General features: G+C 33.2%; 2 protein-coding genes across 7 annotated transcripts; both read left to right on the forward strand.

Annotated features, from left to right (window-relative positions):
* Positions 1 to 975: 975 nt before the first annotated feature.
* Positions 976 to 10,289, forward strand: LOC145965735 (proto-oncogene tyrosine-protein kinase ROS-like). 6 transcript variants are annotated; one of them, XM_083089416.1, is made up of 11 exons: positions 976 to 1,806; positions 3,238 to 3,379; positions 3,932 to 4,025; positions 4,165 to 4,479; positions 4,664 to 4,969; positions 5,191 to 6,629; positions 7,621 to 7,698; positions 7,972 to 8,183; positions 8,448 to 8,921; positions 9,515 to 9,635; positions 9,700 to 10,289. In XM_083089416.1, exons 1-11 carry the CDS (start codon positions 1,648 to 1,650, stop codon positions 9,741 to 9,743), a joined length of 3,384 nt encoding a protein of 1,127 aa, XP_082945542.1. In that variant the 5' UTR covers positions 976 to 1,647; the 3' UTR covers positions 9,744 to 10,289. The 6 variants fall into 6 exon arrangements, with proteins under 6 accessions (XP_082945542.1, XP_082945538.1, XP_082945537.1 ...); XM_083089412.1 differs by having other exon boundaries at positions 976 to 1,087; positions 1,587 to 1,806; positions 9,515 to 10,289; XM_083089415.1 differs by having other exon boundaries at positions 982 to 1,087; positions 1,697 to 1,806; positions 9,515 to 10,289.
* A 4,619-nt stretch (positions 10,290 to 14,908) lies between these two features.
* On the forward strand, positions 14,909 to 18,018 carry LOC145965649 (uncharacterized). Its single transcript, XM_083089306.1, has 4 exons — positions 14,909 to 15,847; positions 16,850 to 16,983; positions 17,054 to 17,270; positions 17,959 to 18,018. Exons 1-4 carry the CDS (start codon positions 14,909 to 14,911, stop codon positions 18,010 to 18,012), a joined length of 1,344 nt encoding a protein of 447 aa, XP_082945432.1. The 3' UTR covers positions 18,013 to 18,018.
* Positions 18,019 to 22,136: the final 4,118 nt, after the last annotated feature.

Genomic DNA, 22,136 nt, shown 5'->3' on the forward strand with positions numbered 1-22,136 from the left:
ATTATTCTTAGTTATTCTTAACACACAGAATTATTCTTAATTATTCTTAGCAGAATGTTTCTTTAATAATATAAAAATATTTTTGAAAATAAAAATGTTGTATATCATTTAATATATGAATGGACTGAATAAGTCACAAAAGGAGACCGGAGCATTACAAAATTATTTTCAATTATATTTTACGTAATTAAAGTGTTTATCACTTTTTTGGAAAAAGTAATTGATTTATAGCGGGAGAAAGAGAGAATTTGATTGTACGCACAAATGCACATTGGCGCACATAAAAATTGTCGTATATAAAATTACAATAGTATAATTAAAATAATAAAGTAATTAATATTATAAGTTTTTTTATATTATATTATATTATATATTATATTAAATATATTATGTTAAGTTAATATTAAGTAAAGTTATATTATATATGTTATTATAAGGTTATTCGATGTAAATAACGATAAAAATAACTCGTACCATTATTTTAGTTATTTATTTGCTTTTGGAAATTTGTATTTATTTATACTAGAACTACTAGATTTATATTAAAAACGTTACATATTGATTTAAACTGCATTATATGAATGTCACAGAAAACGTATAAATCATTTTTTAAATCCATTATTACTTTTCTTATAATCAGAATATCTTTTTATATAGTAAACGTGCCTCTTATGCCAAAGAGAAGATACTCAAAAATAAATTAATATAAAAAGTTTAATAAAATTCATTAAATATACATATAAATTCATTATATATACATATAATTATTTTTATTTATACATAGAACTATTTTTGTTTTATATATATATATATAACTTTTTTGTCAAACAGTTTTTAAAGATTTTAATTCTCTTTGAAATAACGCGAGTATCTCCGTGGAGAAAAATAAATTACAAACGGAATGCAGCTAATAAGACGTCATGGCAACATATGATCAGATTGATCATTCGAAGTCAGTCAGTATTGTGATTGCTAGCGAAACACACTACCGCGTTACTTATCGTTTGATTCAAACTGCATCATATGAATATCACAAAAAATTGTGTACAAATAGTGGATTTTGAAAAGCATACGTAGTAACACAATCGTACGAACGAATTGTCATAATTATATATTTAATAAAACCAAAGATATGATAAATATTTAAGTGAATTCGATTACACGCTGCATGTGCTTGAAATATGGCTGAAAATGTTACAAGATCTATAATTCTATAACTTCTTTGATAGTTTGTAATTTGATTGTGGTTATCTTTTATCAACGTTTTTCTACTATAATATTAATGAAAAAGGAAAGCTGATAATAATTATATTCCTCTGTTCGCTATACAATCAAATGATCATTTTGTATCATTTTGCATTGTCATTTGTTCTCCTAAAAAAAATAGAAATTATTTATTTACTAAGAATTCCCTAATTTAATCTTAAGGTATATATTGTGATCGCGACCATAAAGAGTAATCTAAAAGCATAATATTAGAAGATAATAACTTGCGATTTTTTAAAACTGAGTTTTAAGGAATTTATCGAAAATATATGTATATATATGAATTAATATCAATTCGATTAACACATCAGAATTAGTAGAGTGAGAAAAAGCTAATTGAGGATTCAACGGAATCCGATTGAGTGCAAACGTTTACGAAAAATGCAAATTATGTTTGGAACAATTTTATGTGTTTTATTGAACGGTTTAGTACTGACACACACAAAGGCAACTATCACTTTTATATCGAAGGATTATACCCCTTCAAACAGCCTCCACGAAGAAAGTGTTTCCATGTGGTCGGATTTAAATTTCACGCAGGTAAGAGATATTTTTCGCTTGATTAAGTAACAATTGAATGTTATTGCAGTAGTGTAACTAAAAATGAATGATAATAAATTATATATTCTACCTATAATAAGATAAGATAAAACAAAACAATTCAATATGAAAGAAAAAAGTATGTATGATGTTGTAAAAAAAAGATGGATAAAGTTTCGAAATTTTGTTTACAAAGAAAAAATGGATGTTATATAGTATATTAAATTTAATTAAAACGGTATTTTAAAATTTGACTGTATTATTTTGTCTCTCTCTCTCTTTCTATATATATATATATATATATATATATATATATATATAATTACTATTTCTAAAAATAACAATTTTTAAAATTAATAAAGTTTTCTACTATCTGCTACATTAACATATACATACGATGGCACTTCAACAGATTTTCATGTTATTCTTTTTCAATTTTTGAAATTTCTTTATTTTTCTAGATATATATAATAATATTTATTGATATATAGTAAGTTGTATACTAATGTAGATTTTATTTTATGAAATTAATTTAGAAATTTAGCATCATTTTTTTGTGTTAAGGATAATTATATAACGGAACAGAGCTACTAAATATCGAGATAAAAAAATTGTCTAATAAAGAAACCATTCATCAAACATTCTTCAAGTTGTATCTATTAACGCTAATATGTCGATCGACAATATATTCAATAACAATCACTAGAATTTATATTAATTTTCATTGTACATATATCCATTTATGTGTACAATTATATCCACATATTTTTATGGAGGCATTATCAGTTTATACTATCGGTTTATACTATCATTTCCAGGATTTGTTTGTATTAAAAATATATCGACATTCGAGAAAGAACTTGACAAGGTAATAAATAAAAGAATTTAAATAATTTTCTATGACTAATAAAGAAACAATATTTTTAACCTTTTTATTCTTGAAGTACAAACGTTATTAAAACTTTAGTAATATCGGCAAATTTTTGAAAAGAAATTTGAGTTACGGTAAAATTGAGAAGAGTTAACTAACCTATCACGAGAAAGAATCAAATCGTTAAACAAAATTGTTTTAATAATTGCAAAGAGCTACACTTTCGCTTGTACTACTTGCTAAAAGCTGTTATGAATCCTCATTGACTCTCGTTAACCTATTGATTGATTTTATTTTTGACATGAGTTATGTTTGATATACAAGATGTCTTAAAAAAAATAAATAAAAAATAGATTTTACGATATGAATAAAACTACATCACGTTCAATTTATATTATTTAGGAATAGTATATATCAAACCGGTATTATTAAGCAAACAAAAAACGAATGGCAATTTTTTGTTTAATTTTATAATTTATATAATTTATCATTAAAAGCACCAGAAACAACCGCTTCAACGATATTCACTTAATTCTTTTCGTATGTTACACTTTATGAAGGGTATTTCAATGTCCGAGAAAAGTGATCATCATATACTAAATTTCAAATCTGACCGGAGTCATTCTGATAATACTGTGAGAAATGAGCGAGAAGTCGATGAAGTTACACTTGGAAATATTTCTATCATGCCAGAATCTATCGGTAAGTTGCAAAAAAATGCATAAAACATTAATAACAAAATCTATGACGAAAAATTGTAAATATAATTTAAATTCAAAAGAGAGTGGAAATCAAATCTAAAAATATCTTCCAGTAGTGAAAATATAAATTCTAATTCCGTCCAAAAAGAAATGGAAAAGCATAATATAAACATAACATTGTACATAAAAATTGTCATAATTTAAGGTAAAGTCAATTTTATTAATTTGCTACTCTCTGTTTTAAAGCAGTCGCAAATATTATACTTTTGATTTCTTAAGCTATAGAAATTTTTCAAAAAGTACTTGTCATTTTATTAAAACTTATTTATTCGTTTTTGCCATGAATTAACGATTACATTTCTAAATCTTAAATGAAATTCTTATATTATTTTTTTAAAGGTCAAAACTGTGCTAATTTCCATATTTTGTAGTTTACATTTATTTTTTTCTCTTTTCTTTATTTTCACATTAAATTGTTCTTTCTGATTTATTGAGATAATCCACTTAATTTTATATATAATTATGTTAATATGTACGATCTTGAAATCTCTAGAAAGCAGTTTGAGCAAGCCAATATCTCTCAGAGCATTTGTACAATTCGACAGTCAATTTACAGAAAAAGTAAACGACATTTTTGTGACATTGAGGTAAGGAATCTAAATTCTCAGTTTGTATTCTTTCATTTTTCTCTCTTTTTCTTAAATTCAACGACATAAATATATCAAAATGTTAATTCTGTTATAATTTTGTCAAATATAAAATGGCTAAAATTTTATTTTTTTACAGATGGAACCAACCTGAATTTACCGATGAAATAATAGGATACCAAGTGCAGTGTTTCTTCGAGGACTTTAAAGAAACCTGCGACGATGAAAATATCACAGCTACAAAATTGGAGCACACGGTGCACAATCTAACATCTAACACGACATATTATTTTCGAGTACGTGCGCATACTAAAATTGTTGCTAGTCCTTACACGGATTTAATCAATGTGTCGACTACACATGAAAATCCAATACCTAAATTATTAGTCACAACGATAGAAGGTATCGGCATATTGGACGTGGATTTAAACATTATTAATTTCGTAACGTCAGAGTACGTATACTGATAAAAAAATAGTTATAATTATCATAAATTATTTTTAGCACTAACTATAAAATTAAAGATATTATTATTATGCACAAGTTTATTATTATCAATATTATAGTAGTAATAACTATAAAATTAGAAATCTCAACTATAAATTTTTTACTATACAATTATAGTTTGTTTTTTTCAGATTTTTAAGAAATGCCGCTTATTCGATACAAGAACATAGAATTTATTTGAATACCGGAAATGTCCTGAAAACGTTGAAGATTAATGAAAATAAAACCACAATAATAGCTAGCTTTAATTATGATCTACTTGATATCTGCATTGACTGGGTAGCAAGAAATCTATATATAACCTATCAAGACTTAGACGACTACTTTTATATTGTAAAGTTCGACTTAACAATGTGGGAAAATGGCATAACTAAATTTGATAAGATTTTCCAAGCAAGTCTTTCTAATTACAATTTAAATGTATCACCGTCTATAAGGTACGTTTACTACCGTTCAGCTGAAAAAATAATTTTCCATTAAAGATTTATGCATATTTGTAATTTTTCTATAATTTTACGTGATTTTATAATTAAGATCATAAGTAAAAAAAATAATAAGTTCTTATATAATTATAAGAATTTCGAAATTTACTACATACAAGTTTCTGTTTTTGTAAAATAATGTTTTATAATAAGTAAAATAATTATATATTTTTTAGAATTTTATATTCCCTATTATACGATTCGATGAATGGTAAATATTATATGAGGCAATATCATCTCGATAGAAAAGATGAGCAAATGGTTCAGATAAATTCATTCTCTTGTCTATCTTATTATAGCAATTTGTTTAATGATATAAAAATTGATGACATGAATAATGAGGAGCCGTTAATTTACTGGTTAACTGATGATCACATAATTGTGACAGACATTAACATTTCTACGTGCAATACGATTTTACACAAGAAAAACATAAGTGATAACATCTACTTCCAATCTATGACGATTGACAAAACAAACATTTACGTTTTAGCAGGAGAACGTTCGTTTCAATATATTCTCTACGTTTTGAAAAAGAAATATGCAAATCTCCAGAGCGCAAATGCAGCCGAATATGTTAAAAAGACAATAATAAAAACAGATAAGATAAAATCATTTTCTAGAATTTATGCTTTTGAGAAATCTTTACAACCATATCCTCCAATGAGATGTCTGACACCTCACGAAAAAGTTTACAATTTTGAGAATGTGAATGCAACGGCAAACAGCATCATTGTAAATCTTCCGGAGCCGGTTGTAAAGAGTGGATGCAAAAAATATAATTTACCAACTACTGTATATACTATCTCTGTAAGCCATTGTTTAGACAACAACCTCAACAAGTCTGAGAAATTCAATGTGCAGACGTGCGAGCGATATTATGTGATTCAGAACTTAACACCATTTACAGAGTACAAGTTGAAGTTTACTTTAAGCAATTTTTACTTTGATCAATTATCAATAAATCCAATCGATTCTAATGTGATATCAATAAAAACTAATTCGGGCCAGCTTAATGCCCCAGAACACATAAGTGTTCTAGCTTTGACGCCTACTATAGCAATAGTTCATTGGATGACACCCAAGAAATTGAACTGCGCGGCCGTGACCTACGAAGTGCATTCAGTTACATTAGTGAACGGCACGCAACAAAAGAGTAAACAATTTATGTATAATGTGCCGAAACGTATGGCAGACGGCAGATTTTTCACAAAGATTAACTTATCGCTACCAGTACAAAATTACTTGATATACGTGCGTGTGTATCCAATTAATTTCAGCGATTTGTACAACGAGAGTTTAAACAAGATCGCTCACATATACTCAGAACCAAACAATATTACTTTGAGCGGGGTTAACATAAATAGCATGGACATTTCATGGATCTCCAACATTAATCTGACGATCTTTTGTACATTAGAGTACAAAGATATTGCAGCAGAAAAGTGGCTAACAATGGATTATATTAAAATGAATTATAACAAAGAAATAATATATCACATCGGACATTTAAATTCGGGAACTTTATACAAGTATCGCTTGATATTGAGATATCCCGAATATGATGAAAATTTTACATGGCCGGCTGATGAAAGATTTATTTTTTCAACACTTGGTAAGCAAACGAAGATACCCATACAGTACAATAAGATTGCATGGATATATTACAGAAGTAGTATATTGCAGTAATTTCATTGAAACATTGCTATATTGCAAATTGATTGTGAAACTCTGCTGAGTTATTGTTATAAGATTGTGATGAAGTTAAGATGTCCGCTTTTTGCAAAGAAATATTGTAGCAATATTACAGTGTAATATATTGGAAAGTATGCAATCTTATTGCAACCATTTAATAATATTACGTATAAAATATTTTTGTTTTCCATGGATGAATATCTTGGAAACATTTAATTAAATTAAAATTTTGATATAAATAGAAGTATCCAATGTCTAAGATAATCATATCTAAGATAATATATTGCAAAATTATATTTAAACATAATCATATAACATAAAATGTTATATTTTTATACAAAATTACTTTAAACTCTTATTTACGAATCACTTTTTATTTTAAATGTTCTACTTACTCTTATAATGGGTAATACTTTATACACACATATATATATATGTATATATATATATATATATATATATATATATATATATATTAGTTACAGAATTAATTATGCATTACTAATTATATTTTTATTTAAAAATTTTAAAAATCCGTTATAATTATATTTATTTACATGTGAAAAATACATAAAAATGCATAGAAAAATATAATGATAGATATAGTAGTATCTATTCTTAATATAATAAAAGATATATTATCTTTGAAGATTAATATCGTATTCGTACATGAAGTGAAAATATATTTGTAATATTGCGACATTGTTGCAAAGTAGTTGTAACATTCTGTGCTGCATAGATATTATGTGTTAATTTTTTTAGATATGAATAGGCTTAAAATTTAAAAAAATTAAATTTTGTATTAAAGTTATAATAAATAAAAATAAATTTTTAAACACACACACACGAAGATATTAAAATTATATTTTTGCGTAATATAGGTGTTATTTAGAATATTCCTGAAATTACAGATACAAAATATTATCTACCATTGATGTTAAGTTTTATCGTTATAGTTACTATAATCTGCGTCTGCTACTTTTATTATTGTAAGTATTTGATTTAGGTATCGACTTGAATTGTAGATTATACATATATATCTGATATAATATCTAGAGATTTACTGAAAATAGTAATTTACTTATATAAAACTAAACGAATAAATTTACTAAAAAGCAATAGATTTTATAATATTATTACATATTATTACATATTATTACATATATTACATATTATTACATATATTACATATTATTACATATATTACATATTATTACATATATTATATATTATTACATAATTAACTCGAAATTTTATAACAGTGCATCGCAGAGGTAATAATGAACAACTTTTGTCTTCAACAATGACCGATGTAGAATTGGCGATTCTACATGAAGTACCTTACCGAAACATACAATTCAATAGGATTTACAATCCTATGTTACATTGTAATCCGGATGAATGTGCGATAACTATAATCGCACGTAAACAAATTACATTTACAAAACGTCTTGGTAGCGGCGCATTCGGAATGGTAAAAATTAATTTTTTCAAGCAATGTTTCAAATTTATTTCTGGATCAACAAAACAGATATGTATTTTCTAAAGATATAAATTACATAAATTTTTATAATAGATTATAATTAATATAAAATTTAGATGAGACAACAAACATGCACCTTATTATACATTTTTGTTGAATTATTTAAAATATAAAGTAAAATATAATATTACTTGATATTAAACTACACATTTTCTAATGAAGTACGCACATAAATTTGTGTGAAATATTTCGCAGGTGTATCAAGGAAAGGTGAAGAACTTAGAAAGACCGGGCACAGAGATATCCGTTGCAATAAAAACGCTTCGGAAAGATGCTTCTTCCCATGAGAAAAAGAATTTGTTAAAGGAAGCCAAGCTTATGAATCATTTTCGACACAAACATATATTAAGATTGTTGGCCGTTTGTTTAGATGGGGATTCTCCTTTACTAGTGTTGGAATTGATGGAAACTGGTGATCTGTTAAAATATTTGAGAGATTGTCGAAATTTGCAAGCGTCAGATTCGTCTGCTTTGCGTTTGCAGGATTTGCTCGCCATGTGCGAAGATGTTGCGCGAGGTTGTTGCTACTTGGAAGAGTTGCGTTTCGTACATAGAGATCTAGCGTGTCGCAATTGTTTAGTATCTTCGAGAAATCGCGAAAATCGTGTCATCAAAATTGGAGATTTTGGACTATCTAGAGATATCTACAAAAATGATTATTATCGCGTGGTAAATACAATTATGAAAAAAATTTAATGACTAGAAAATGAATTCTTTCGAAAATACTTTCCATTTTTTTATCATAATAGTATCCTGCATTGTTTCTTTAAGTAATATGTTAGGTGTATAACTAAGTTCCCGCCGTCTTTTTACTTGAAAAATACATTTATTTTAATAAGAAAATGAACAAATATATTAATCAAAATGTAATCCTTTGTTTTCTATGACTTTTCCCATCTTTTTTGCAAAAGTTGGATTCCGCGACGATAGAACGACTTGTTTTTTTTAAGCAATCCATTCATCGTTTGATGATGCATTTTTGAACTTCTTCGTAATTAGAGAAATGTGTATCGGCGAGCACGTATTGCATTGATAGAAATCTTTGCGCACTCAATTTTATTGACAAATGACTAACTTCACTACATTTGCAGCTGGAGCCATTTAATTATGAGCGGCGGGAACTTAGTTATACACCTAATAGAATATAAAGAGTTTTTATTTATATATAGCAAGAGATAAATGAATGTTTTTTATTTTGCACATATTCTAAAAATGAACAACTTGAATCAGAAAATTAAATTTTTATTTAAATCATGTTTTAGGAAGGAAAAAATTTGCTTCCTATTCGCTGGATGGCACCCGAATCTTTGATGATTGGAATATTTACTTCTCAAAGCGATGTTTGGTCATTTGGGGTATTAATGTGGGAAATTACATCGTTGGGTGAGCAACCTTATATTGCCAAGACTGATGAAAGAGTGATAACTTATGTACTTGCTGGAGGCAGGTTGCCGAAGACTCTTAATTGTCCGTCACCATTGTACCAGTTGATGCTACGTTGCTGGAGTGCAGCGGATGCTAGACCAAATTTCAAATTTTTTCTGAAAAATATTATAGCATTAAGAGAGAACATAGAAGATGCCTTACTGAGTCCAGTCGATACTATTTAGCCGATATAATTAAATTAATATTTATCTTATTTTCCTAACGATTCAATAAATCTTAATGTACAAAAAATATTTCTAGAATATTTCTAAATTGATTCTGTTATTTTCAGGTTTAATCTTAATATTAGATTTATCAATGAAGATAAAAGAAATTTTTTAATCTTACCTTCCATAAAATTTTGATTATTAAAAAATATCACATCCGTTTTCATAATTGTAAACAATGTAATATAATGATATATCTAATTTGTATTTTTGAGTAATCGAAGCGAAATCTAATAATTGCGATTATATATATATGTATAAACAATATATGTATATATGTAGTAACAATATCTTTTTCAACATGGAAATATAATTAATTTTCGATATTTTATATAACCGTTAATTACAAACTGATTGTAAAATTTATGAGTGAAAGAGGAAACGCGAATAATATCCTAATTAGTTGTGAATATATAAATATAATAATATAATTATTTTCGAATTTATAACAGTTATCATGTATGAATTTCGACATCATTCGGGATAAGTATATACATATATTTTATCTTTATATTTAATGACTTATTTTATATTTAAATTATATTGATGATTACAAAAGTATGCAGTTGTAAAAATGAACTATACTTATTGCTCTATCTCCACTAGCTATATTTAATAAAGCTAATAATGTATAATATTTACACACAATTACGGTCTATCATTTCGAAAGATCACCAAATACTGACAACGTTTTATAGATATGTATAATATTTTGCATTATAAAAAATATTAAATATGAGATTATATATACATATACATATACATATACATATAGATGTACATGTACATATATATTATAGTATATTATATACAATGATGATATATTATATGTATACACTACCTTTATTGAATTTGTAATATTTCGATATTCATAATTGATATCTATATCTTCAATATCACTTCTTAAACATCGTGATAAGAAACTCATCAAGTTATTGACTTTCCAATTGTGAAGTATATTACAATGATTATTTATCAATTCACAGAAACGCGGAAGTTTGAATATCATCTTTTGTATTTGTTGAAAAATGATAAGTAGGTGATTCTATGCCGGTTCTAACGCAGGTCCTCTCAGGGGGAGTGAGGCGCGAGGGGGTTCTCCTTGGCGAGGGGGTATGTCGTCACGCGGGACGGAGGGAATTTCAGAGACAACGCGTGCGAGAGAGAGGGAACGATAGCGCGAGGAGAACGCGTGCGAGAGAGAGGGAACGATAGCGAGGAGAACGCGTGCGAGAGAGAGGGAACGATAGCGCGAGAGAGATAGCGCAAGGGATGGGAGCGCAAGGAGAGGCGTGTAAATAAATACATTTTTTTTTTCAATACTAAATATATAAAATTTATTATAGTGTGTAATACAATTGTGTGTGTGTGTGTGTGTGTGTGTGTGTGTCTGTTCGTGTGTCTGTGCGTGTGTCTGTGCGTGTGTCCGTGTGTCTAATAAAATAATATTTAATAATAATAATATAATAATAATATAATAAAAATATAAGAAAAAGTATATAATAAAAAATAAAAATATATATGGGGAGGGGGGATGCGTCGGGCTGAGGGGGGCCGCTCCTGGAACAGAAAAAAGATGCTACGTTAATAGAAATATATTACGATAAGATTTATAATAAGAAAAAAAAAACACTTACATCTGTCAATCCATTTCTCATCCTCTTTTCTTTTTTCCTTCTGCCCCTCCTCTTCTATAACCCAATCTTCTGAGATCCACTCTTCCTCTTCTTCTACAATGTCTTCCCCGAAAAGCCGCCGCAGGTCGAAAATATCATCAACCTGGCGATGGCAACTCTCCGGGGTGTCGCCCCACATATACGAGAAGTCCTCCCTCTCGGCCCGGCGCACCGCCCGCACCCACTGAAGGTGCTCAATATTGATAAATCCAGGTGTCCGGACTTCATCCTGGAACTATAAAACGATCTATTTAAAAATACACACAAATTTTTTCACAATTTTTCACAAAATATTCACAAAAACGATACTTACATTCCACGTAAAAGTCATGTTTAGTACCACGATACATAATATATCTCTAACAATTTTGTCTTCCAGTCCTTGTATACATTATGTACGCAATCCATTTTTTTTTTAATTCAACACTTCTTCTCGACTCGCAGACGGTTCAGAACTCTATGACTAGGCAACGAGGTCTCGGCACGAGATCGTATAGTAGGGATGTGGTATTATCACCATAACAAAATCGCATCGTAAAAAGTATGTGTGGTCCCATGCATTTATCACAAGTATAAACAGCCGCATTGCAGACAACGCGTGCGAGAGAGAGAGAACGATAGCGAGATGATCGCGTACGAGACAGATAGCGCAAGGGATGGGAGCGCAAGGAGAGGCGTGTAAATAAATACATTTTTTTTCAATTAAAATATATAAAATTTATTAAAGTGTAATAATACATTTGTGTGTGTGTGTTAAAATATTTAATAATATAAAATTTAATTTGAAAATATATAAAATATAAAATTATATAAAATATAAAAATTAATATAAAATATATAAAATATAAAATTTAATATATAGGGGAGGAGGAGGAGGCTAAGGGATGGACGCTCCTGGAACAGAAAAAGACATGCATTTGAATAGTTTTTAATAATTTATTTTAGGACTTTTGATGTATTATAAATTGTAAGTTACTTACAATATTATCCATGATCCATGATCCATGATCCATTTATTTAATTTGTACAAATGGGACACATGTCGCACGGTATTATTTGCCGCAAAGATTTTTTACATTCTTTGCAAGACATAATAGATAAACGTTCATAATATGTGCATCTATGTTCCCGAACAAAACCAGCTTCTAAGAATAGGAATGATAATCTATAGAAGCACTCGGTACAATATTTGGACGCATCATCATTCACATAGTAGTATGATGTATAACACATCTTCGTTTGATCCAATGCCATTATTTCATCCAAGTTTAAATGTCGATGTTTAGTGTCTATTAGTTCATCACTACTATCACTCTCATAATCACTGTCTGCCAAGGGTTCTAATTCTATATCATCCTCGTCTAGATTATCAATTTCCATTTGATTATCATCATCGATGATAATCACATCTTCATCACTATCTTCGATGATAATAACATCTTCTTCAGCCATTATACGAGACTAACGAAACACAGAAGAACAACGAAAAAAATATTTGGATCTACTTCTTCTTCACTTTTTGATAGATACCTCTCGACTTGCGCACTGCTAAACTCTTTGTGATGAGGCAGCGAGGTCTCGGTAAGAGATCATATAGTAGAGATGTGGCATTATCACCATATCAAAATCGTGTCGTAAAAAGTATATGTGGTCCCATGCATTTATCGCAAGTATAAGCAATATTATATGCCCGGTTAATAAACAATATAAACAAATAGACCACTCGAGTATTTATGAGGTCCTCCGGTACTTGACAATATAAACACTTCAGAATCATCTTCCACATTTTTTCTAGGAAGAATTGCAACGTATCAGCGCCGATGTTCGGCTGTTTTGCGCTCTCGCAGTACACCCTCTCACCCCCAATATAAGTAATTCTAGATTTTTTTTCGTTCGGCGTATTCTTATCTCTCTCTCATTGAATTACTCGTCGCGCGAATTTATAAACAATATAAACAAATGGCGCCCCCCAGAATCATTTTCAACGATTTTTTCTCGGAAGGAATGCAACGCATCAACGTCGATGTTCGGCTGCTTTGCGCTCTCGCGGTACACCCTCTCACCCCCAATATAAGTAATTCTAAATTTTTTCCGTTCGACGTATTCTTATCTCTCTCTCATTGAATTACTCGTCGCGCGAATTTACAAACAATATAAACAAATGGCGCCCCCCAGAATCATCTTCAACGATTTTTTTTCGGAAGGAATGCAACGCATCAGCGCCGATATTCAGCTGCTTTGCGCCCTTGCTTCCTCCGTTCACAAAGATAAGAAAGGGTGAAATATATATATAAGGAGGATTGAAGCGCATCAAATCATAGTACATGATTTGAACGCCTATCGACACGTCGGTTGTAGCGGTGTTCTGTTAGAAAGATTTTGCGCGATTAATGTATAAAAATGGAAGTAGACGAAGAAGATCACGCGTTGTCGGCTGACAGTGATTGCATAAAAATGAGACACTTGATGCGATGGATGGCCGATTCTGTTCAAGTTGTAACGAGCCGTTGTATATAAGATTTCCGTGCAATATGTGCCCAATTTGCACGCTGTGAAAAAACATTGAATAACTGTGTAAAGTGTGCGCGAGATGGAAAATTAATTTTAATATGGATAATTTTAATTATAATGAGGTCGATGATGATTATTTTGAAGATGAATATTTTGATTATTGTAAAGATGATATCGTCGATATTCTGGAGGGTAAAAAAAAATTTTTGTATAACGAACTTGATGTGCAACGAATATCACCGGTGCATTTTCTACGCGATCGCGAACTCGGTTTACGCGTATCACTAACTAGTAACCACGTTGTCGGACAAAGGGTCTGTATCCAACGTGAACCTGCTTATCACTGGTCTTACTCCTTCCGAGAAAAAATATACAGACGAATGTTTGACGAGTGCAAGAAAGAAGAAGAATTTAGCTATGGAAATAACTATTACTGCTATACGACGAGCATTCTACGGAAGATTTTGTGTCTCGGCAAAGCTCTGTGCATTAGTATTTGTATGGATATTGGAAAGCGCGTAGAATTGGTGATAATGAACAATTTGCGTCCTTCGCAGTATAGGCGTTGGAAATATCCTAGATATGAAATAATGTTACGAAAAAATTGTGACAATGCCGATGATGATATATGAAAGTTTTGCATTATGTTCATGGAGATGTCTTAAACCTATGCTTTCAACGTTATAAACGTATGAATATGCTCTCTATCATTCAAGATAGCGAACGGTTGCTTATCGTGTGCAAAAGTCACGTACAAGTGCTCCGTAGAAAACTGTGACGTAGTGTTTTAAAAGTGTGAAAAAAAAAGACATGAAAAATGGAAAACATCGAGCAGATTGAACGCAACCTGGTGGAGCAGTCCCGCCAAATTGCCACCTTGGGCGAGTATTTTGCATGGCTGCAGCGTTGCGAGGAATTTATCGAACAGCTCGAAGAACGCAGCCGTGTCAAGCGTCCGCGACTCTCGATCGGAAGTAGACAGTCTCTGGTGGCTAAAATCGCGCGACTCGAAGGTGCAAAGACTCAATTGCAGAGACAGTTTATACCCAGCGGTGGTGATTACAGCGGCGACAATAACGCGGAAAGACTCGTTTGGCGAGAGATCGATACCGCGTTCGATAGCCGTATTCTGACCGGTTCTGTGATTAACGCAAACTATATCGAACCTCGTCAATTTCTCGAGGATGCCAAAGACATCGTGCTCGAGCAAGTGCAAGACGTTATAAAAACACACAACAGTGTAAAAGTGAACACTATATTCAACGGTGAATTTGTGTCGGGTGATAAACGCGCGAATAAAAGTATTAATACGAGAAACTGTGAACTCTTTCGCACGTCCGATTTACACGAGTGGTACGAGCGTCGCGTTATCGAGCCCACCCTAGCATCGTTAGAAGAATTTCAGGAACGCGACAGTGGCTGGGCATTGTCGCCAATACAGAATTTGACTGTTAATGTAAATAAATATAATGCTATGCGCGCGGGATGTTATATTAAATTGCCGCGAGAAATTATGACAAAGAAAGTGGTTGTTAACGTGCAATCCAGAGACAATGCGTGTTTCGCGTGGGCAGTGGTGGCCGCTCTATATCCTGCCGAAAATCATACGGAACGGGAATCTTCATATCCCCACTATACGACGGTGTTAAATGTACAAAATATTGAGTTTCCGATGACGTTGAACCAACTAAAAAAGTTTGAACATATAAACAATATCTCCATCAACGTGTACAGCATCGAGAAAGAGAACTGCATCGTCCCGTTTATTTGGTCAGCGAGCGACCTTTTCAAGGATCCTCCATGGCAATCGGCATTGCATCCATCGAGCAAGATACCAACATCGCTCTGGAGTCGCATATCACTGTGTTAAAAAGCAGCATTAGGTGTGAGGTCTGGATAGCTCAGTGGTCTAGAGCAGTTGCCCGGAAAGCGAAAGACTCGGGTTCGATTCCCGATCTAGCCACTTGCGCCTCACATAATTTTCTAGTCTGCGAATATTGTTTTCTAGCAATTATTCGTTAGGCTGAAAAATGTGTGAATGCTCTCTCCACAGGATATGCGTCAATGCCGTTGCCACGGATGGATTCTGTCGCTCGTTGATCAAATGGGCGTAAAGACACGTCCGACCTCCTCCCACATACATCCCTATCTTTCTCTGGAGGCCTGCCCCGGCCCTATCTTAGGGTCCATCCGCCACTGCTATTTGGTACAGTGGGGATTTTAATATATACTAGAGGGATCTTGGGGGATGTGGTCACTCTACGGCGTTGTGCTCGTCGGTGCCGTTTTATACGGAAGGCCAGTCGGAAGCCAGCATGTACGCGAATACCTCCACCGGCACTTATTTGGTCAGCGAGCGACCTTTTCAAGGATCCTCCATGGCAATCGGCATTGCATCCATCGAGCAAGATACCAACATCGCTCTGGAGTCGCATATCACTGTGTTAAAAAGCAGCATTAGGTGTGAGGTCTGGATAGCTCAGTGGTCTAGAGCAGTTGCCCGGAAAGCGAAAGACTCGGGTTCGATTCCCGATCTAGCCACTTGCGCCTCACATAATTTTCTAGTCTGCGAATATTGTTTTCTAGCAATTATTCCTTAGGCTGAAAAATGTGTGAATGCTCTCTCCACAGGATATGCGTCAATGCCGTTGCCACGGATGGATTCTGTTGCTCGTTGATCAAATGGGCGTAAAGACACGTCCGACCTCCTCCCACATACATCCCTATCTTTCTCTGGATACATCTTTCGGAACACAAGAAAGACAAACATGTGAACTTGCTGTACGTGCAAGATGGTAACAGCGTCGGACATTTCGCATGGATCAAAAATCTATCGCGACTTGTCAGTTCACAGTTGAGTAAAAAGGATCACAAGAAATATATCTGCGATCGGTATGTAAATATATTTAATATAAAATAATTTATGTAAAATAAAAAATCTTATGATAAAAATTTTTTACAGATGCTTGCACTATTTCGGATCGGAGGACAAGTTGCAGACACATACGGTAGACTGCGGAAAAATAAACGACTGCGCTATCCGATTGCCGAGCGATAAGGACAAGCGGCTCGAGTTCAACAACTACACGAGGAAAGAGCGGCTTCCATTTGTGATCTATGCCGATTTGGAATGTGCGTTGACAAAGACTGACGAAGAAAAAAATTATCAGCATCATAAGGTATTTAGTATAGCTTATTATATACACTGTGTAAGCGTAAGAGAGGCATAGGTCGATATCAAAAGGATCGATATGGCAGGGATCCTTAGATTCGGCGAAAAGAGGCCGAATTTCGGCGAAAGTGGGAATTTAATTCGCAGAAGAGAGGATAAGGGCGCCGTTATCGGGAATGACTAGCAGAAATTTCGGATATGAGGGTGATGGAAAGAAGAGAGTGATGAGAGAGCGGAGTTGAGTTCGAGCAGCGAAAGTAAGAAGTCGTGTGTAAATTTAGGAAGAGCAAAGAGCAGTTGAATTTCAAATAAATATATTCTTATATACGGTTAATTATTTTTTTTTCTTTTTTTATTTTATTTCACCTAGCTTACAGCTGGGCTTAAAGTAAATTTAAATTCAGAAGTGGGATTCGGATACCGGTTCGGATACCGAGACGGATATACATTCGGATAAGAAATTCGTGAGCTTACGCGAGATAGTGCTTAGAAGAAAGGACAGATTGTTCGAGAAAGTTCTGCCACGTGGCACGACCGGAAGGCAGCCATTGCGACAGAGGATACCCGTTAATGGATCGGGCGAAAATAGATAGGCTGTCTATAAATCAATTGCGATCGCTAGCCTCACGGTTAAATCTCAGCACTAGCGGTAATCGCGGAGGTATTTTGGATAGAATTGTGGATTTCTATTCAAGGCACGGGTGGCCGGAGCAGTTGGAAATGGACCAGGCACTGGAGACCGGTGGTGAGAGAGGAGAGAGCGCCACGAATGTACTAGGAGGTCGAGACGAGGAGCGGCCGATGCCAGGGCCATCGGGAAGCTCATTTGAATGTGCTCAGGCATCTACCGCGAGAACAAAGGTCGCAGTGAGTACGCAAAGAATAAACTCTCACGAGCAGATCAATATTCAAGAAATCGTGCAAGCAGTAGTACAGGTGATGGAGGACCGCCAACGATCTTCCGACGGCAGATCGCAAAGAGGCTCGCCTGCCGCTTCGGGGAACACAGGTACGACAATGGAGGTCAACACAGAGGCAATAAACTGGCAGCAGCTGAAATTTGCCACGAAGTTAATTCCAACTTTCTCAGGAAGAGACGAGGAAAACATATTAAAATGGTTGGAGCGAATTATGTGCGCAGCACGTATGTACCGCCTTACAGATGAAGTGATTGTGCTGGCCGCAATCTCCCAATTAAAAAATCGTGCCCAGGAGTGGTACAATCGGCAGCCTATGGATTCAGTGGCGACATGGGAAGATTTTAAATTCCACATAAGGAGGCATTTTGAAGTCAAGGAGTCATATACAGCAACGCTCGCCAAGATAGGACAAAGGACGTGGAACATGTACAAAGAGAAGTTTGTTGACTATGCGGAGGAGAAGTTAAGCTTGATGCAAAATCTTTCATTAACAGAGAAGGAAAAAATCGAATTGTTAGCAGACGGTGTAAAAGATCCAATCACCCGGAAATTAGTTCTTAGTACGTGGGTAACAAATGTCCCGGATTTTATCGATCACGTTCGAAGAATAACGGAAGATTCGACCTTATCAAGGAGAAGCGGGCCAAACACACGTTTCGGAGAACAAAGCCGGTTTCAAAATAAGAGTGCTACCTCATCACAAGGTACAAGCGACAAGGCCTGTTTCAATTGTAAACAGATAGGTCACCTAGCAAAAGATTGCAAAGTCAAGAAGCCAACCTGTTTCACATGCGGAGAGGAAGGTCACATCAGCCCAGCCTGCCCGAAAAAAACAGCGAACGCGAGAACGAGTCATCTCATCGAGAGCCAGGATTCGGAGACAGCGACCGACCAAACAGCTGCCTTGACGGACACGATTCATGTGAGTGAGATGACAACCCAGTCGGAGGATCGACCCTGCGTGGAAGTACGGAGTTCGAATGCCAATACAACGCTGGAAACTTTAGTTGATACAGGGAGCTATGTAAATTTAATGCGAGAGTCCGTCTACAAAAAACATTATAGTAATAGAAAACTAAGTCATGTCACTAATAACATTAAGTTACAAGGCGTTAATAATTCTGTAATAAAAATTTTGGGCAAAGGATACGATCTGATAAAATTAGAAGGAGTGCCAAATTGGTTGGGTATAGATTTTTTAGTAGTTGGGGATGGCACAATGAAATTTGATTTACTGTTGGGAAGACAATTTTTTCAGAACTCAAACATAACTTTGATTTATCATAACAGAAATTATAAATTTGAGGAAAATAAAGAATCAGAGGAATTTGTCCATTCGATATTCAATATAGATGTAACTGAAACGCCGAATATATGCGATAAGATCTGCGAGAATCTAGATTCGGAAATATCTTTTGCGTTAAAAAATAAATTATTAGAAACTTTTAAGACTGTGGATAATTTAAACATAGAACCGATAAAAGATTATTGTGCTAAAGTTTATCTAAAAGATGATTCTCTTTTCCGATACGCGCCTCGAAGAATGTCTGTAAATGAGAAAAAAGAAGTGGATGTCATTATCGATGATTTACTGGGCCGAAATATAATAAAACCGAGTATATCGCCGTATTGCGCTCGAGTATTGTTAGTTCCAAAACGGGATGGAAAAAAAAGAATGTGCGTAGATCTCAGACCGTTGAACCAGCGTATTTACCAGCAAAAATACCCATTCCCAATAATTAATGATCATTTGGATAGTTTATACGGTAAAAAATATTTCACGAAGCTCGATCTAAAAGATGGATTCCATCAGATTGCAATACATCCAGATTCTACAAAATATTTTTCATTCGCGACTCATAACGGTCAGTACGAATATCTAAGACTACCTTTTGGATTCTCAGAAGCTCCCGCGGAATTCCAGAAACGCATTCTAAATATATTCTGTGATTTGATACGCGACGGAAAAGTGTTGGTTTACATCGATGATTTATTAATTGCGACTGAGAATGCAGATGAAAATTTAATTATACTACAGCAAGTCTTAGTTATTCTCAAGAAATACAGTTTAGAATTAAATATATCAAAGTGCTTATTTTTAAAACGAGAAATCGAATATCTTGGATATTTAATTTCGGAAAATGGAATCTCTCTATGCAAAAGACATGTAAGCGCAATATTAAATTATCCACCGCCTAATAATGTTAAGGAATTACAAAGATTCTTAGGTTTGTGTAGTTACTTTCGTAGGTTTATAAAAGATTATGCGTTGAAATGTAAATTATTGCAAATGTTACTTAAGAAAGATATGGCGTTTAATTTTGATGCGAAGTGTAAGAGTGCGTTCGAACGATTAAAAAAGGAATTAGCGTCCCCGCCAGTATTACGTATTTATAATCCGACGGCGGAAACAGAGCTACACACTGACGCGAGCAGTCGTGGCTTCGGCGCTATCCTTTTGCAAAAACAAAGCGATGGTTATTTTGGACCGATAGCATATTTCAGCAAAGCGACTACTGATTGTGAAAGAAATTATCATAGTTTTGAATTAGAAACGTTGGCTATAGTAAAAGCGATTGAACGATTTCATGTATATTTACAGGGCGTTAAATTTAAAATTGTCACTGATTGCAATTCACTAGTCTTAGCGATGAAAAAGATAAATATCAATTCCCGTATCGCGCGATGGAGTTTATTCTTACAAAGTTATCAGTTTGATTTAATACATCGCGCATCTAATAAAATGACACACGTAGATTGTTTGAGTCGCAACGTAATGCTAATTAATAATATCTCGATTGAAGATGAAATTCTATACAAACAATTAGCCGATCCAAAAATAAAAGAAATTGCAGCGGATTTAGAACATAGAGATAATAAATATTTTTCCTTAGTCGATGGCTTAGTTTTTCGAAATTTTCAAGACAGACAATTGTTCGTTATACCGGAGAATATGGTCAACAATATTATTAGAATTCATCACGATGAAATAGGTCACGTCGGAATTGATAAGACAATTCAGGGTATTCTTAAACATTACTGGTTTACATGTATGAAAGTCAGGGTCAAACAATATTTAGATAACTGTGTTAAGTGTCTTAGCAATTCAATCGCTACGGGTAAACAAGAGGGCGAAATGGAGATAGTGGATATCACCCCGATACCTATGCATACTTTACATGCAGATCATTTTGGACCTTTACAAGAATCTGCGGATAAAAATAAATACATTTTAGTAATCGTAGACGCGTACACTAAATTCGTTTGGTTATATCCATGTAAATCGACCACTGCCGACCAAGTAATTGCGCATCTCTCATTGTTATTTGATTTATTCGGATGTCCGGAAAAAATAATTACCGATCGCGGGACCGCATTTTCTTCCAATAGTTTCGCAAGTTTTATACGAGAAAATGAAATTAAACATTCGATGACCGCAGTAGCGTCACCATGGGCAAACGGCGCAGTTGAGCGCGTGAATCGATTCTTAAAATCAACCTTAGCGAAGATTGTCGATGATCCGAGCGACTGGGCGAAGAAGTTGGGAAAAGCGCAATATATTTTGAATAATACATTTCATAAATCCGTTAATACTACACCTAGTAAATTATTGCTTGGATATGATCAACGAAATGCATCTGACAAGGAGCTTCGGCATTACGTGGAAAAATTAACTTTGATTGATGCGAATCTCGAGAATGAACGAAATTAATTAAGAGACACGGCAAAGCTAGTTAATCGAGCGGTTCAAAATTATAATAAATATCGATACGATAGATGTCATAAAAAGCCGACGAAATATAACGAGGGAGACTTTGTATTGATTAAGGTTTTACAGCATAAACCGGGAACAAACCAAAAACTAGCACCTAAATTCAAGGGTCCCTATCAAATAAAACGAGTACTGCGGAAAAATAGATTTGTCGTAACAGATATTCCTGGATATAATCTAA

The sequence above is a fragment of the Camponotus vicinus genome, unplaced genomic scaffold, assembly GCF_025532165.1.
Source record: "Camponotus vicinus isolate PSW18456_S1 unplaced genomic scaffold, iyCamVici1.0 SCAF_14, whole genome shotgun sequence".
Taxonomy (NCBI): domain Eukaryota; kingdom Metazoa; phylum Arthropoda; class Insecta; order Hymenoptera; family Formicidae; genus Camponotus; species Camponotus vicinus.